General features: G+C 34.4%; 1 protein-coding gene across 1 annotated transcript in view; it reads right to left on the reverse strand.

Annotated features, from left to right (window-relative positions):
- The window catches only part of LOC149786021 (E3 ubiquitin-protein ligase rnf213-alpha-like), a 559,813-nt gene that overhangs the window by 411,507 nt on the left and 128,692 nt on the right, over positions 1-19,614 (reverse strand). The window contains exons 11-14 of the mRNA XM_089978097.1: positions 11,848-12,006; positions 10,354-10,532; positions 7,044-7,281; positions 3,565-3,711 (exon numbers count right to left, since the gene is read on the reverse strand). Coding sequence (XP_089834223.1) covers positions 3,565-3,711; positions 7,044-7,281; positions 10,354-10,532; positions 11,848-12,006 — 723 coding nt within the window. The remainder of the gene's footprint in view (positions 1-3,564; positions 3,712-7,043; positions 7,282-10,353; positions 10,533-11,847; positions 12,007-19,614) is intronic.

Raw genomic sequence — 19,614 nt, forward strand, 5'->3', positions numbered from 1 at the left:
ATCTCTTTGGCCTCAAAAGAGGTCTGCAAGTAATTAACCTCAATATTCAACACATCCTCCCTAAACTGAATGAGATTAAATAAATATTACAGCAAACTAGATCAGTCAATATTCTAGGTCTACATGAAACCTATCTTTCTGATGATACTGATGATTTGGCTCTCCAAATACAGGGGTTCAACTTTGAAAGAAAAGATAGGGAAGCCATGGGGGTGAGAGTATTCTTCTCTGTGTAGACAGTTCCATTAGTTATAACAGATGTGTTGATCAAGAGATTACTGGGGTAGAGAGTATCTGGATCGAAGTAACCTTTGCCCAATCAAAGCCAACACTCTTATGCTCAGTTTACAGGCCACCTAGTTCCACAGCTGATTGGATTCATAGATTTGAGGTGCAAATTCAAAAAGCGTTACTAAAGGAAGATTTATAAACTATCATATTAGGTGATTTTAACATTGACTACATGAAAACTCCACCATTAACATGGACAAGTAACTTTGAAACTTACAACTTTACTCAATTAATTAACACCCCAACTAGAATAACAGATAAAACTGCTACTATCATTGATCTTGTCTATACTAATAAACCTGAAAACATACAGTAAGTGAAATTAATGTACCAGTGTACATACTGAGTGACCAGTACCCAGTCTGTATAACTAGACATGTTCCGAAATCATCTAAAAATGGTCAACACATTGAAATACAATACAGGGACATTAATCAGTTTGATGAGGAAATGTTCTAAAATGATTTAGTTTGCAAACCCTTCCAATCAGTCTGTAATATTATCCGAAGTCAACACTGCCTAAGACACATGGTATCGGATGCTCAATGAGCATAGACAAGCATACCCCACTTAAAACATAAAGGGTTAAACAACAAATTACACCAAAGTGGATAACCCCTGAGATCAATGAGGCTAGGCACCTAAGAGATAATTTCCACAAGAAAAAAGATATGAAAAGCTATAGAAAGTGGGGGAATAAAACTAAGCACCTGATAGATAAGGCAAAAGGAAACCACTATAAACAGGCAACTGATGAAAGTAAGAATACCAAGACAGTGTGGAAGCGTCTAAAAGAGCTGAACCCACCCAAGAACAGTTGTTTTCCCCTAGACTTAAGCAAAATGATGATATAGCAACATCTGTACAAGACACTGTGGAAATGTTCAACAATTTCTTCGCAAGCATAACCAGTATCAGTATTCAGAACGAGACAAACAACCCAATTGAACTTGATGCATTTCTATCATTTTTATAAGAGCTAAAATTCCTGACGACAAGTTTTTTCAATAGCTAATGTTAGTGAAGCTGATGTTTTGATATGCTCATTGAGGTGAGTATTAATAAATCCTCTGGATTGGATGGCATTGGTCCACAAATTCTTAAAATTGCTGCACCAGTAATAACAAAGTCACTAACACATTTCAGAAACTTAAGTATAATGAGTGGTAATTTTCCAGAAACACTGAAATGTGCAATGGTTACACCTACCTTTAAGAAAGAAGAAAAGGAGGATCCAGAGAATTACAGACCCATATCAATTCTACCTGTATTGTCAAAATTATTTGAAAAGCATGTAGCCATTCAGATCTATAAATGTTTTGAGACCTACTCTCTATTTCATAAAGCCCAATCAGGATTTAGAAAGTACCAAACATGCCAAACAGAATTTACCAAATTAACTGATCTTTGGTGGAAGGAAATGGATATGGACATATGACTGTGATTGTTTTCCTTGACTTCAAGAAAGCCTTTGATCATGTTGATCATGAAATTCTGCTGCAAAAGTTGAACTGTTACAGGTTCGACAATCCTTTTTTAAGCTGGTTTAGATCATACCTAAACCAAAGGTCTCAACAAGTAAGCATTGGCAATATTAGCTCTCAAACTCATACTATTCATTCAGAGTTCCCTCAAGGCTCAGTTTTAGGCCCTCTCCTCTTCCTTTTCTGTATCTATGATCTACCATTAAATAATCAATCCACTAAAACAGATTTGTTTGCAGATGATGCAACCTTGTATACATCTAGATCTGATACTGAAGTTATCCAAATGAGGTTAAACTCAGACCTTATAAGAGTCTAAAACTGGGCACAACAAAATAGGATGGTAATTAATGAAGGTAAAATAAATTGTATGATTTTGGGGACATCATAAATGCTACACAAGTCAGGGAACCCAGAACTATCTCTTGCAATAAATAATCATCCATAAGAAAATGTCAAACATGAAAAGCTTGTATGTGTGTCTGTAGATAATAATTTATATATAATGACCATATTGATAAGCTTTGTAAAATACTGTCATCCAAAATTGCCCTATTCAGCAGAATCAAGAGATATTTACCTATGGAAACTCGCAATCTATACTACAAGTCATATATTCTTCCAACAATGGATTATTGTTCTAATGTATGTTGAAACTGTGCTAAATCTGAGCTTGACAGGATTTATAAACTTCATAAACGAGCAGCACACATAATTTTAGATGCATTTATTGATCATCCCTCAAAAGCATTTTTTACAGAACTCGAATGGTTCACGATATAAGACAGGATAGATTTTCACACAGCAGTTCTTTTATATAAATGACCACATAGGAGCTGCACTAAAGTATCTTCAGGAATCATTCAGGCCTTTTTCAACACAATACCAGTTGACATCAATATCACATGGAAACATTCTAGCACCAAAACCAAGAACAAAGCAATTTGAAAAGAACTTCCAATACTCTGGTACGTTTCTATGGAACAAGCTTCCACTACAATTAAAATCTGCTGAAAATATTAGAGTATTTAAGAAGAGATATGATAAGCATGTGCGTGTTTCTAATAGATAATGGAATTTAGTATTTTAATACTAAACATGTTAAAATAAACAGTAATTATTGCTATCTTCATATAATGTGCATTGTTGTACTCTCCTTAACAGGGCCTCAAAGAAGAATAGTCCTTGACTAATGAGTCGCCCTCTATAAATAAAGCATTATTATTATCATTATTATTGTATATATATATATATATATATATATATATATATATATATATATATATATATATATATATATATATATAAGCACTTAGAAAAATGACTCATCCTTGGTAAGGAAAACAGTATATTCATGTGATTAGCATTGATGGCCTTAACAGCATTGATGGCCTGTTAACAACCACAATCGAATTTTTCCATTATATAGCATTCCTTCTTTTATGAAATCAAATGTCAAAAAAGACAACATAACAAAAGCACACCATCCATCCATCTACTAAATCATGCAGCTGTTCTTCATTCATCCATTTGGTTATGACAACTTCAAGATTTCAATCATATGACTTCATTCTCAGAAACTCTGCTTATACTGACATATCTTATCATTAACTTGACAAAACAAGAGATATAAAGATTTTGTAGAGAAATAACCATCACAGAAATCTGTTATGCTGAGCTTATATTTCATTCAACATGTACATCATAATCTTGTTTCCTTAAATGCAGTCATGATAACAATGACAATGAAAATTATGACACTGGTGATGATGATGCATAAAATCTTTACCATTCTTGCCTGCATTCTTTCTACTACTGGCATCATCTCAACCAAGTAAAGATCTGCTGGTGAACGTCTCCAAACATGACCCGACTTGTGTGTCAAACACCCCAAGATCAGCAAATTGAACAGGAAAAAATCCAACCCTCCCTGGACCTGTAATAAAATACACCAATAAGTCTGTTGGCAAAATTAGTTTAAAACTTTCTACAATTATGCAGATTCATATATTAGACTGACAACAGTATTGCAGATATTTGTGTTAAATTATGTTTGTATTGTAATCAATGTAGGATGGGAAGCATACTTGCAGCTTTTAATAAACTGATAATTGGACAATTAAAGGCTTGATAAAATCAGAGATTAATGTAGCAATGGTATGAAAAGAATATTTCATGTTTCAAACAGACATAAAGATAAGTCAGCTGACCAGAATTAAGATAAATTGAAAGTACTCACTATGCATGGTACACACTATCAGTTTGTATGTATCAAGAACTGAGAATATACTGCCTAACTGTAATTTGTGAATATTTCACATCTTATCCCCTGTAAGTTTTCTGTTCCTTGACTTCTGTGTAGATATGTCAATCTGTGATTGTTGTATGAGAGATTATGGTAATTTGAAAGATATTCTCTTCACACTAATAACAGTAAAATATATTCATTTTTTATTCAGTTTGAAATTTCCCTTATGCTACAGTAGATCAAAAAGTGAGTTCTTTAAGATTAAAGGCTTGAATTATTTTGATAAATGACGTTGTAGACTGATGGCATGAAATTAGCTTGTTATACTCAGTCTGTACTGCTCAGATATCTTTTACATGTACTGTATTTACCGTATATGCTGAAACACCGTATTTGTTGGGAAACCATCAATTTATTTCAAAAGTAATTTTTTTGTGCACTGCATGTTCTGGGACACTGTACTTTTTGAGTTGTAAATTGTGGGACAACTTTTAGATAATTCAAAACCTACATGTTGGAAAATGCACTCAAACATAAATTTAAAAAAAGAAACGCTGTGAGTGTTGTTTGTTTACACTTTTCTTCCTAGATGCAAATCTGCTAAGAAGAAGTGCTCAGGTAAGAATGAATCAAAACAAGTTCAACTTTTTCTGTTCTAATTTATGTTTCAACAAAGTTTTTTTTAAATATTAGATGTCAAAGTTTATTTGCCATTCGTGCTTGTTACATGACTTAGTTTGGCAAAATAACTATTGATGAGAGCACAGTATAAACTATTCACTGTAATTAGGTAAAAAATATATTGAGAGAGAGAGGGAAAGAAAAAAAGAAAGGTAGATACCGGAGATAGTGACGGTACAGAGTTTATTTTCACGGCAGTGATATCTGACATAATGACAAGTACTGCTGAACAAACTTGAATGCCACTAATATATTTAATTTAAATCCTTCAATCTGTCCACATTCTTAATTGCCCACTCAACCTCCTCAGGCTCAAATCCATCACATTTGTCCTCTTCACTGTTGCTGCCATCACATTCAGTATCTCTTATGATATTGTCCTCACATCCATTCAAGTTATTGTTCATACCACAAACATTAAATGATTTTTGGATCAGATCTGGCTTGTCCTGAATTGATTCGGACATCCTTTATTTACTCAGCACAGTGATATCTGATATAATCCAAGTACTGCTGAACAAACGTGAATGCCACTAATATATTTTAAAAATCTGTTGCCCAGTTCCTACTGGCTTGAAACTCAATTTCTGGATGTTCTCTTGATGCAAATTCCTTGGCACAAGCGCATATAGTGTCCACACTAATAGGGATCTGCAGATCGTGTTGGATGAGAACCCACTTTGCAATTTTTCCATCTAATTCATTGCCATATGATACTGGTCTCCCACTCCATGCTAAATGTCCCCATTCAATCAGCTACTAAGAAAAATCTATTTTTAAACCAATTTTCAATGGATGATTTGGGTATTTTTAAATGTCTTGCTGTTACTAGAATTCCATATAATCTTGAGAAATTTACAACTTCCTCTTTTTGCTTTAATGTAAAGCCCTTGTAATGCCCTTGCCTGACATCATTTTTGCAGGCATCATATCTCTCCTGACTGGGGTCTCCAATTTTGTGTCTTTTTGCACCTGGTTCATTTTTTTTTACATCACACTCCTCCTCTCTAGTACACTTTTTTGGTCGACCTATGGACGTCTTAGAAGAAGCTTTAGGCAATGCATTTTCTTTCCATGCATGAGGCAAGGCCTCTTCACTATTTGAGTATCACACTACAAACTTATCCATAATAGTGAAGATCTATAATTGGTTTATTTTATTTTTATTCCCCTTTATATATGCTATGTATGCAATAACAATGACTGTGAGGAAGTACTTTTTGTGTAAATGTGTCATAAGTTATTGTTTCAAAATGTTCCATTTTCAAAATTCTAGTGAAAACTGGTATAAAGAAATCAAAGTTGGCTTCCCCATGTCGGCCAACGCTAAAAGGAATCCAAAGTCTGCTTCTGGGGTCGGCTTGCTTTGTAATAAATTAACCTTTGTATCTGATATCCCACCGGTAATTTCAAACAATGAGTTTATGGCTGTTACAAGGTGTGTTTATTCAACACCTGGGCTTTTATTTCTATGCCATCTGTAGTCATAATTGACACAAACGGGTTTCGAGTTCTTCAGTGTAAATAGTATACACAGCATTAACTTGCTTTTAATAATACTTTTTGTAACCCATGGAATCAAAAAGATTGTCATTTGTACTCATAGTGAATGTATTTCTAACAATGATTTTAGTTTGCAAGATATTGTCATATTGTTACCATGGCTATAATACACTCTTGGTTATTTTGTACCTTACACCGTGTCACACATGAATGGCAGGTGCTTTCGAGCAATGGAGTTTTATAATTATCACTCTCTCTCTTTTGTATGTGATTTTGCAGGATCCAGTTTTCATTCTCATGACAATGAAACCTTTGAGGACAACCAAACATGATTCATTTCTCAACATTCACGTCAATGACCAATGTGTTGTGTTGTCTGATGAAAAGCGATAACACTATGGATGCATGCGCTACTAATACGGAGTTCGTGGAAATATTTTTCCTTTAATAAAATGCTAATGTTGACCAAAATAGTGAATAAATGCATTTTATTATCAAATAAGCATTTTATTTATCTATTTTATTGTAACATGCTGTGTGGCTGATTGCGGCGGGGTGGGTGGGGGTGGGGTTGGGTGCAAATTGAACACAATTTATTTAATTTCCTAAGTCTTGGGACACATGATGTAGGTTTTTAAAAAAATTCACCCCAAATTCTGGGACACAAAAAAAAATTATTATTATGCTACGTCTATCTTTGAAGCTGATAAATAATGGTTTAATTGGCCCAATGTGGCAGTAATTTGTCTCATAGTATACAGTGCAAATGGGAGGAATCCAGCTGGAGTTTTCATTTACCACAACTATAAAAAAAATAAACATCTGTGGCTATTAACCTCATGTGCAATGTCCAGGTGAATGATCCTTAATGTGCTAGCACCAGGTGGCAGCATGTGATCGAGGAGATTCTGGATCACCTGGGACACACTGATTTCTTTATCCTGCAGAGGGATTGTTACAAGATCCTCCACTTTGTGGTGTGGGTTCTTTTGAGACAACTTTTCATTCAATCTCCTCACATACAGAGATTTCCCAACTCCCGCTCGCCATGACTTCACAACACGAACACAGGAACTGAAACAGGATTGTTAATTCTATGTTAAAATGAGATTTGTATTTGTAAATCCTATGCTTCCACTGCAGCCCCTTTCCCCTAAAGTTTAAGTAAAAGAAAGGCAAAAATCAAAATCAAGCAGGTCATCAAGATATACACAATATAGGGATAACAGGCCAAATTTAAAATTTCATCTCAGGTTAATAAATATGGTATTTTTGAGAAGGTCAGTGCATCAGAAATAACAAATTAGCAAATGAAGTATACTCCTTTTAATGGTTTTTGTTCATAATAAGTGCAAACAACTTATTTTATGCCTGCAAAATAAAAAGAATTCTCCAAAAGGTGAGCATTTTTTGTACAGTGTATATATTGAAAACAAACCCAGTAATTAATGAAGCAGTCACTAGAGAATAAAACCAGAGACATAATTTACAAATGTATGTGGTATATAGAAAGAAATTTTGGTGAAATTTTCCTGAGACAATCCAAAATTTGCAGCTATAATTACTCAGAATTTACAATTATGAGTGTATATCCAATCCAAAAGCTTTGTCATGTGTAAAGCTTGTTTCTATTCATGTTTTATTCATGTGAAAGTGAAAAACAAAAGGGACTGGTAATATCTACCTCCTTACTTTTCAAAAGAAATCTTAAGGGACAATGTAACAAGAAAATCAGGCATTTATTCCTTTTAAATGTCTAACTGAATTAGAATTTGTTTAGACTAATTCATCAAAAATATTGTTTTTATGACTGAAAGTTTACATAAAATATTTATTTTTCTCTAATATTCCTGTGAAAAGTTAAATATAGTACTGTATATACTTTTTATTTATTTATTTATTTTGCAGTTGCTTTGTTGCATAACTGGATTGTGCTGGCATATTTTGTCATAATAATATTAGCTTATTTTAAACAGTGTAAAATTACAATAAAATCACAGACAAATGAAGATGTTTATGCAGAGGGGTATGGATGCTACAACAGCCTGAACTGTGAGTGACCTTAAAAAAGTTTCTATTAAATTATTAGTGGGGGGGGGGCTTATTCTTCAAACAAAAAACAATCACATCTCATCTGTGAAGATACAATTAAGTATACATTTGTACTAACTTAAAATCTAGCAGCCTCAGTCGTATGTTGGGTGAACTCACGTCATTTGATCAGTCGAACACTGTAATAAACTTTATTGTGTATGTAACAGAAAACTACCTTAAATTAGACTCTTTCATAGCTGTGATCAAAGATAACAAGGCAGCCAAGTGAAATGAATGCATCAAAAAATATAGAGCTTGATTTCACAGATATGGACCATTGTGGGCAAGCAACTTTCAGAGAATTCTTGAACTGGCATTTAGAGATATCCTCAAAGATGATATGAAATTTCATTATTTATTCAACTGAAATCACAACATTAACATTGTACTAATTGAACAATAAAAAATTGAGTTTCGATGTAGACGTGTCACGAAATAAATGTCACGTGTTTTTGAAAAAAAAAGGAATCTTGTTTGATGGTGTATCAACAGTTAGTCAAGTTCCCAAATTATGGACTACCGATTTGGCAAGATAGTACTAAACACCACTACAGGAACTAGACTCATCAAGAAAACAAAAAGCAGTGACAAAATACACAGATTTTTTGCGTACACGTGATGGTTGTTCAAACCAGATGGAATGATCTTTCACATCTTGGATATCTTAAGAAAAAAAATGTTATTTAAACAGAATAATGAACAACTTCATTAGAAAAAGTGCATTATTAAAAATTATTACTGACGTGATTGTAAAACAAGGATTCAGTCATTAAACAGTCCAGTTCCCTAACGTCACTCCCCCCCATGGTTTTCTCGATGTCAAAGCAATTTATTTTTAAATTTTTGGAGGTCCCTCAGTAACTCGAACCTCGCTTATAGTGCAGTCTATGTTTGTGACCCCATTGTGCACAAGCTATCAATGGAGAGGTGTACATCAACTTCCAACAGATTTTACATTAGCCTAATGCCTAGTTGACTTAGAAACATTACTTTCTATTGGTCATTTTGCTTGTGCATGAGCAGAAGGGTAAAAGTTGGAGTTCTTCTTTTTCTTTCTTTCTTTGTTTGCTTAACAGACCCATCATTTCATACCGAGACCACTCTTTATCCCAAATGCGCACCTTATCCAACTTTTTGCAAAGGTTCACCTGTCTGTGTGCAGTTCAGACAGGTCTGCCTTAGATCTGAGGCCAAAAAGTCTAAAATGTGGACACAAAATTGGATTCTGACCCCAGGAGAATTTTGGGTGAGAAAAAAAAAACCAGGTCCAAAAATCAGGTTTTTCCCTCTGTATTTTGTAGTGCAACTACAACATCCAGATTATTTGGTATCATTGTTGAGCTATATCTGTCTATCTTTTTATAATATCACCCACTTTATTGTCTCATACATACTACTATCTTCTGCCACGTAAATGTGGCACCAGGGGTTAATGAGTTAATAGAATTCACTAATAATATACAATGGCAGTAAATTGTTTTATTTACCATTCTGTCTTTTCCCCCCATAAAATTCACTGACCAAGACTATGTCAATGAATACCTACCAAACTACAATTTTTTGAATCAATAAAAATGTCAACCAAGGAATATTTGTAGCACACATCTTTATTTTTCTGTCTTCTAGATTTGGCAAGTTAAAATGTATTGAAAAAAGTGGGTTGTCAACAATGTGTCTTGCACCCATTATTTTAAGAATCTTTCTAGACGACTGAAGTCCTTGAAACGGATTTTTTTCTTATTTATGATTGATGCAGGATGCATGTGTCAGGTTTGAGCAGATTGTATGAATTGCCAAACAGCACAGCAACTTAAGTTACGGACAGTGAAAATTACCTCACCATGAAATTTCACATCTTCATCACCATTTCACCCCACTCCCAAAGGAGAATTTTCAAACAGTGATGTGAGAAATGGGTGGGATGCCTCATAATGAAAGGACTGGGCTCCAGTTCAGAATATTACATGTATCCAAATAAGTAAGCAAGATGTCTATAATCTTAAAAAAATAAAAGCATTTTGGCAGAGGAGATAAGATATGAAATAAGCTTGCTTGTCAAAGTCTACTGCTGCAGCTGTATTGCCCTCTTTCACTTGAAGTTTCCTCTTGACATAGTCTGCAATATCATGAATGTCTGGAATTGGTAGTGGTGGCCGTCGGAATTTGTCCAAAGCTGCGATTATTGGAGATTTATATTCATTTTCAGCACTACATATCACAACAAGTCTGTACTGTAGGTCTGAAATAGAATTCAAAATTCCCATTGTTTTCTGGGCAACATTTAGTACATGTTAAATAATGAGTTGGCATTTCCAAAATAAATTTTGCCTATATATGAAACCCACTAAATTGGGTCTGGCTTTTTCTGGGATAATCTAAATCCATACTGATTCAACTTCTTCTCATTCAAAATCCATCCTTTTTTTGTAATCTGTACTATTTCTGACATAATCTAGGAAACCCCCACCCCCTGCCTTTCTGTCTCTTCAAACAGGTTTGTCATATTCTGAGAAAATTATCAGTCTCACTTTCATTCAACATTATCTCCAACATGCCAAAGATATATACATTGTTATCTCGAAAAGTTAACATGAGCTAAACTTAATTTTTCCTCCTTGAATATTTATATAACCTATATCAACACCTAAAATTCCTAAATTCTTCACTGTAACATTAACAAGGTTGCAATGACTATTTTGGACACTCAGAGAAAAGTAACTATTTCTGCATGCATTTACATTGTACTGTTTCTACATACAATTGCATCATTTATACTAATGTAATTTTTATCATTATTGTTATTTTCAGACCCATTTTCAGGCACATATCATGTTTAATGCATTATTTACAGTGTTTATTTCTGGCGTGAATGTTGGTGGTGTTGTCATCTTTACAGCCAGAGGAATAATTGCATATACACATACAGAAGCTAATCAAGATGCTGACTCTGTGAGATCAGGATTTACCATACAGCTTTCATGATTTATTAGTACACAAGAGTGTGAGGTACAAATACAACAGTAATGGCACCTCTGCCGTTTCCTACTGACCAGAGTTATGAACTTTGGCTTTGTGGTCTAACATAGCCAGCATCTAAATTCCTTACCCATGTGCCTACACTCAGCAACAATATGGCTTATTTCACCACACAAATCACATCCTTGATCTGTCCTTAATTTTATATAATATTGGATTAACTGTTTACATTTCTTCACAAAGTTTTGACTTTTTGTGAGTTTCTGATTTCTGTTTTACTTCACTGCAATTGTTGATGATTCTGGTGACTTTATTTATTCTTTTGACAAGTTGCTTACTCATTCAATTACAAAAGGTGAATGAGATCATTTTTACAACAGAGTCTCTTTCCTGTGTAATGTTATTTGCAGTATAAGAAATGCTGCAAATGTTTCTCCTATGAGATTAAACAATTCTGGAGATGTAACAGCTAACTGCCTGCATGTTTTGTACTTATATAACCATGGATAGTCAGAATAGCCGCATCTAACTTTGTTTTCTTTGCAAAAGTCAGCTATTTTCAAGACAAACATTTTCATCATTCTTACCATTTTGCTTGTTTTGATGTATGTACTTCTCCAATTCCCTCTCCCCTTTATCACTGACCTCAAAGTCCAAGAGGTCACTGTTAACTAGACAATGGATCTTACTGCTGGTATCCATAATAGCCCGTCTCCAGAATACACACAGCTATATAACAAAGCACAAAAATCAGTGATCAAAAATGAACAAAAACTCTTACTAATTTTGACTAATGACCATCATAAATACAAAGTGCTGTTCTCATTTTTTAAACAATCGGCCGAAATTCAGAAGAATTCACACATAAATCAAGGGTCACATAGGCCTGAGATTACACACTTGGCAAAACCAATCCAAAGAAAGTTACAGTCAAATTTAACTAACAACAACAACAACAATAATAATAATAATAACAATAATGATAATTATTATTGTTATTATTATTACTTTAAGGATGATGATACAATTAGCTGTATGGAACTGTTTCTCCATGTGGTCCACTATATGCACATTTACACGTATAGTATATAGCTGAACACACTATAAAGAAAGGCACATACAAGTAGTGATCTTTTCTAAATAGATTTTTTTTAAATTAAAAGAACAACATCAATCACCACACAACTTCAAGCTTAAGCATGGTTCAGGAAAACCACTACCTCTTGTCCTGAATGGATAAATATTGGCTAGGTCAAGAAAACTTTACTTCATAGTCATCCTAGCTGAACCAAGTTGATGCAGATGAAAATTTGCACCTTGAGGATGCATGTGAGAGCATTTTCTACCATTAACAATAGCTGAAGTTCAACATTGCTTAACAGCTGACAAATGTCAGTTGTAAATAATCTATACCTAATTTGTCTACTAGAAGAGAATCACTTCGCGTCTAAAACATGTTGCAGTGGAAATGACCTCCCATTTTTTTTTTTGACACAGGTAACAAATGTAAGCTTGATATAAAATGGGCAATTATTATGAACATATTATGTTGCAGTTTCACACTAAATGGTGTCTGCATGTACAGTAACACTTTTAAGTAATTTGAGCAAAGTTTAGATGTGGAGAAAAATTCCATTTTAATGAGCTATCATATGTCTCTAGGAGTCAGACATCTGAGAAGTTGAGTAACAAAGAATGTCAAAATTTGTGCAAATTTTTTTAATGGTGAGGCAATGTTTTAGTTGTTGCAGGTCACCGATATTTTTATTAATTTTTTCAAGACTGAAGCTTCATTGATATGTTGTCATACCAAAAGGGAAGATGCCAGAAGATATATTTCTATAAAAATGTAATTTCTTTTCACAAGAAAAACATGGCTAATTTAAACTCCAAATAAGTATTATTTAAAGTGTCAAGCAAATCTCACAAAGCTAGTTCCAACAGTGCATGCTGTTGTATTGTATTTATAAAGTAGACAATGTCAAGATGACCAATTGGTTCAAATCTAAATGGGTTTATGACCTAGAAATGTTCCACTTCTTTTTGGTCTATTAGTAATCTTCCTTTTTATGGCACCCATGTGTAGCTCTCCAGAATGGTGCTTTGACCAAAATGGTTCATTTGTATGAAAGTTAGCGGAAACCAAGACGATTGGAATTTATCAATCAAATGCAATTACTGACATTTTTCTTGTTGAAAGTTATCACATATTTATATAAATATCTCCTGTATATGTAACAATGCATGTATATCAATAAATCTGCAGTCTTGAAACTACTGGTGATCTGGGGCAAACGTAACTATGTCTGATGCAGATGACAAGCATCACATTTTGTACATCCTCCATCTCTTAAAATTTCCTATACCTAGCTCATAAAGATATGTCACACCTCAAAGAAAATTATGACATGTATGTTTCACTGTAAATGCAAATAAAATAAATAAACCAAGGGCTATATGTGCAATTGCAATTTGTGGAGTTACAAACTGTGTCTCTTATTATATGTTTATCTTAGGAGCCATGTATTAGAATATACTATATGCATGGTTCTGATAAATTTTGTTATTAAATGTGCATGAGGCAACTGCAGTTCTTTAGTAAAATCATAATCAGTGTAGTGAAGAAATACACTTGCTGAATTTAATGAAGACAGTGATGAGTAATATTTGGAACTCACTCAACCCAGGGATGAGTGCTTGCAAATTTTTTCCTGATCCCTGTGGAGGGAACAAATATCTAAATTTATATACTGACATAACAAACATGTACAAATTATCATTATCATCCCAATGCTGCAATAGGTACTCTTAGAAGACCAATAAAATCATGTAACAACTGCATATATAAGAACCGTTGTCACCAATCAAGCACTATTTTGCTCAGTGCAACATGAGGAACACTGCATGAAGCACAGACTGATATTTTCAACTGCCTAGTCCAGATTTAGTTTAGTTCTAAAATAAATAAATAAATAAATAATAAACTTGTTTATTACATTGCTGACACTATTATATTCTGATACTTTTGTAAAAGCAGTGGACCTATGAGCACTATTCCAGTCAATTCATACAAATAACATGCCATTACACAGAGTTAGGATTGTGGATGCCAAGAAGAACACTATCCGTATTTACCATATATATTGGGACACAATAAAATAATAATTCTTTTTCATGTCCCAGAACTTATGGTGAAACTCTTTACACCTCGGTTATATGTCCCAAGACTTAAGAAACTTAAAAAAATTCTGATGAATTTGTGACCCCTCCCTCACTGCACATTGCAATAAAATAGATGAACAACATGCTTATTTGATAAAAAAAAAAGAAAGAAACTAACCTTGTGTTACTATCATTTATTCCTTTTTTTCATTATGAGCATTAAAGAATAAAATATATGTAGTATAGGCTTCTATACTGCAGCGTCTATCACTTATGTCCAATAATATGTGACACATTGTTCAATGACATGAACATTAAGAAATAAATCATGTTTGGTTGTGTTCAAAGGTTTGAATATGTTATCCAGCTGAAAACTGAATCCAACAAAATCAAAAATGAGAGGGAAATAATCAACCAATGTCTTGAAGACAACTGTCATTCATGCATGACACAGTGTTAGTTACAAAGTTGAATTATAACCAGGTCAACTATATGACAGTATCTTGCAAATTAAAATCATTATTTGATAACATTCACTTGAGTGCAAGTGACAATCTTTACAGTAGCACGGGTTACAAAAGTATCATTAAATAAAGTTATTGCTGTATACATCTATGCCCATTTGTATTAATTATAACTACAGATGTCAAACATATAGAAGCCCGGGTGATGAATAAACACAACTGGCAGCGAGCAGTAAACTCATTCTTTGAACTTACCGACAGGACATCAAAGACAAAGGTTAAAGGTTACTTTTTTTATTACCAAACAAGCTGACATAAGAAGCCAACTTTGGATACTGTGAAACCAGTTTTTCTTTTTTTTTAAAGGATAACAATACAGATGTTGTTTTATTACAAAGCAAACTGACCTTGGAAGCTGAATTTGGAAACTTTGAAGCTGGTTTTTCTTATTTAAAGGATATTAATACAAAGGTTACTTTATTGCAAAGCAAGCCAACCTCCGAAGCCGATTTTGGATTCTTTTAAGCAAACCAATTTTTTTATAAAAGTATCATTAAGCAAGTTATTGCTGTGTATGCTATTTACCTGCAAACATCAAGCCGGTTTGTATTAATTATAACTACAGGTGCCAAGCACAAGCCCAGGTGGTGAATAAACACAACTGGCAGTGAGCAGTAAACTCATTCTTTGAACTTACTGACAGGACATCAAAGACAAAGGTAATGTTTTTTACAAAGCAAGCTGACCTCAAAAGATGACTTTGGATACTCTGAAGCTGTTTTTTTCTTTTTTAAAGGTTATCAATACAGAGGTAATAGCAAAGCAAGCCAATCTTGGAAGCTGACTTTGGATTCTTTCAAGTGTGCCAATTTTTTTATTTTTTGTTAATATACAAAGAGGACTGAGATATGGAAGCTAACTTTGGTTATTTTGAAAATAAAATGAAACAATGGAAAATATTTTAAAGTGACACAATATAGTGCTTAATGCACGGACATTGATGACCCAACACTGCCCAGAAGATTTGGAGAAAATTAATCATTTAATGAATTCATCACAGCCAGAAGAGAAGCACAATGCAGGAATAGAAGAAAAAAAAACTGACAGTAATGCATTGGCTCAATAACTGTACATGTCTTGAGGCATGGCAGTGGCCAATATCTGCCAACTGGACTTTACAAAGAAAAAATAATTTAAAAAAAAAAAATCATATTTGCAATATATAGTGTAAAAAAAAGAAAAATACTTACCCTAGCATTAAAACCAGTGCAATAGGAAACACATATTTCTGGGTTTTTGTTTTGTTTTTGGGGCTGGATCAAAACATTCCAGCATAAACTAATGTAAATGAAATGTTGTGGAAAGGAACTATAGCACCTTCATAATAAGGTATAGGTTATTTCAAATCAGGCATAAATCAAAAGACTTTAAATGACTTGGTGACTCGTAACATTTTTATCAATTTCAAACTGGTCCGGACACAAATGCACAGAAATGATTTTATTATATACACTGATCTAAGAGATGCATATTTCAGTGTTTCAATATCAACATTTAAAAATTGCATTAAAAATATATAATTTAGGTGGAATCTGATACTATAATATTTTACAAACTTTCTTCTTTAACCTTGGGGTTTCCAGAGCACAACAGGTCATTACTAAACAAGAAACTACCTTGTTTATAGTTCATACAACAGTAAATTTGTCACTTCTGCTACCTTGATGACATTACCAACATTAACATGTTTCCCAACTTCTGCCAAAAAAATATAAATTTTACACTTAAAATATGCTATATCTGGGTTTTATGGATAAGTACATGAAGGCTAACTTTATTCTGTGTCAGAGAACTATTCCTTTGGATTTTTCATTCATTCAGTATAATTTAAGGCCTTTCCTTATAGATGAAACACTTTTTAAAAAAAGACATAATATCCATTGTCAATCAGATATCATCAAGACACTCCAATCTACCAGACAGCATCATTTATTGGTTTATTTGATGATACCTTTCAACAAGGCTTAGAGGAAAGAGGTAAATATTTTGGTCTTAAATCGTACTGGGTACCAGGATTTTAATACACATATAAACCTATTTGATACAAAGGCAGAGCCAAGATGTTGATCTTTAAAAAAAAAAACACACAAAAAAACAACATGCAATATCAAAAAGCTAAGACCCCAAACACTTGATTTTCTTATTTTGTCAACTGGGATTCAAGAATGAGTGGCAAGTTCTTTCAGCAGATTCAAATCAACCCATTTATTACCACTACCCAGTTGTTGAATCCAATTATCATACATTAATAATATAGAAATTCTTGACATTACTCAAAACTTGCAACCTGTCATCTTTCACAGGATAAACATACTGGTATTTGAAAATGGCAATAAATGTGCATTCTCCTAAATTAATTATGTCACTCAGTCCTGGGAAATGAATGATCTTCCAAGGTCTACTTGGTAGTGGTCTGCTTCGAAAGAGATGTATACATTTCAGCCCATCTAGTTACCCGAAGCAGATAATACATGTACTAGGTTTTACTCAGGAATTGTTTAAAAAACAAAACAACGGATTTTAAATAGATAATTTTTGCATCTTAATTCCAAACTGATAAGGTGACCTATAGATAAAACCCACTAGGCATGGCTGTGTATTTGACTGATTTACCTGGATCCATATTACTTCAATTTCACCTGATTCTAGATAATTTCTCTTTTCAGCTCATAAACGATTTCTTACATATACAACACCACCTACACACACTGAACCTCAATCATGTCTGACAAACTGAATGATTTGCTACCATCAATAAACAAGTCATTTGCATGATTATCATTTAACTTTATTATGTTAAACCCAGAATATGTACATCACATTAACTTTCACATTCAAAATTTCCATCTCAGTTTGAGAGATAAAATATTGAACTGAGGTCTCAAAGAAAACAACACAGGCATCATCATCCAATAGAATTCCCAAGACTTGTCTTGAAACAGCAGAGAAATTATATCTCATAAACAGGGCACTATCCTCATAGCCCTTAACAGTCAATAACCTGTTGCTGACTGTGAAACATTTCACAGTGTTTTGCACTCGTATCCATATTCCAGGTTCTTAACTTAAGGCTATGGTGTGAATTTGTTCAAATATTACTGTTTAATAATTAAAGATATGGATATGGATATATTGTGAATTAGGTGTTTTAAGATTTTGTTTTTCTTGAAAATGATGTGAAGAATGTACACCTCTCATAGTTACATTTCAGTACAGTAGTACCATTTATCTTGACATTCTTGGGCCAAAGGTAATATTGTTGACATATGTGGGAAGGGAATCAGCTGAAAAAAACCCATCACAATTTAGCATACAAGTGAAATTTGTCTGTGAAGGGAAGCTTGTCACTGATGTGGTCAGTGAGTTGGATTTACACTTTGTGAAATAAACAATAGAAATTTTGATTAAATGAAGAAAAAATGAGTTTGAAATACACTATATACTGACAACTTACGTTTGTGTTACCCTTGTGTTATACAATCCATAATGCATGAAGAATCCATGAATTTGGGAATAGGTCACATGTTAGAAAATTCCTGCATCAGTCACATCCAATTTGAAAATTGGGTTTCAAGGGTTGTCATTGCCAGGGGTGGATGTGGGAGATAAGCATCCAATTCCCTTGGAAATCTCCCAATGGCTTGCATCTGATAGAGCCTCTGACAGCCAAATCCAGCTCCAGGCCTTCATGAGTGGCGGAACCTGTTTAAACTGACTGGAGAAGGGATGACAGGCGAGCTTCAGGCGCCTCAAGACCAGATGCTTCGGGCAGATGGGGCTTGTTAACCTTGGGTGGTCACCCATCTAGGAGAAGGTAAACTCTGATTTCAAACCTTCGCTGCCTTGCGACTACACCCTCTTGTGGGAAAGGCTAAGGGACTAAACCCCAACAGAAAATCTGGAGATGGAGTCCCTAAGGTGACTTGGCATTGATTTCAGTGTCATCTCGGCAACTCCTGCGATGCAGCTGATGCCATGACGTATCGACTTGTCCTTTCCCTTGGATCCATCACCTGCGTGGAGAGAGGGGATCATCTGCATGGGCAACAGTTGATTCTCCATATCACCTTACCCAGGCTTGCAAACTGGAGAGGACACTCCAGCTTTGCTCCATAGCATCGACACAACACGGGAAGCAGCAGTTTACCGGTTATAAGCCACCACTCGATTGGCGTAGAGCCAGATGCCAGGGGTTGCTTCTGATGGTGGGAGAGACCAACATGTTTCACTGGACAGCTATGTCCCGCCTCAAACTGGGCAGCCCCCAGCCAATAAGGTGCCATCCCGCCACAGTTCGCCTGCCTTGCTGGATGCTTAAGGCTTAAGGTACGCGAGTACCTGACAAGCGGACTGCAACTACTGCACCAAGAAATAACAAAATAAAAATAAAAAAGAAGACTTCAATCCTCAAGTTAGGTACCTGGAATGTCCGGACCATGCTGACTGGGCTTTCAGATGATCTCCAGACAATCAGTGATGTTCGTAAGACTTCAGTAATCAACGACGAACTTGCAAGGCTCCAGGTCGACATTGCCTCACTACAGGAGACACGACTACCAGATTCTGGGTTCCTCAGAGAAAAGAACTACACAGTCTTCTGGCAAGGAAAGAGTGCAGATGAAGCCAGAGAGTTTGGTGTTGGATTCGCTGT

Source organism: Sinohyriopsis cumingii, chromosome 12 (genome assembly GCF_028554795.1).
Source record: "Sinohyriopsis cumingii isolate HCF-2022 chromosome 12, ASM2855479v2, whole genome shotgun sequence".
In the NCBI taxonomy this organism is placed as follows: Eukaryota; Metazoa; Mollusca; class Bivalvia; order Unionida; family Unionidae; genus Sinohyriopsis; species Sinohyriopsis cumingii.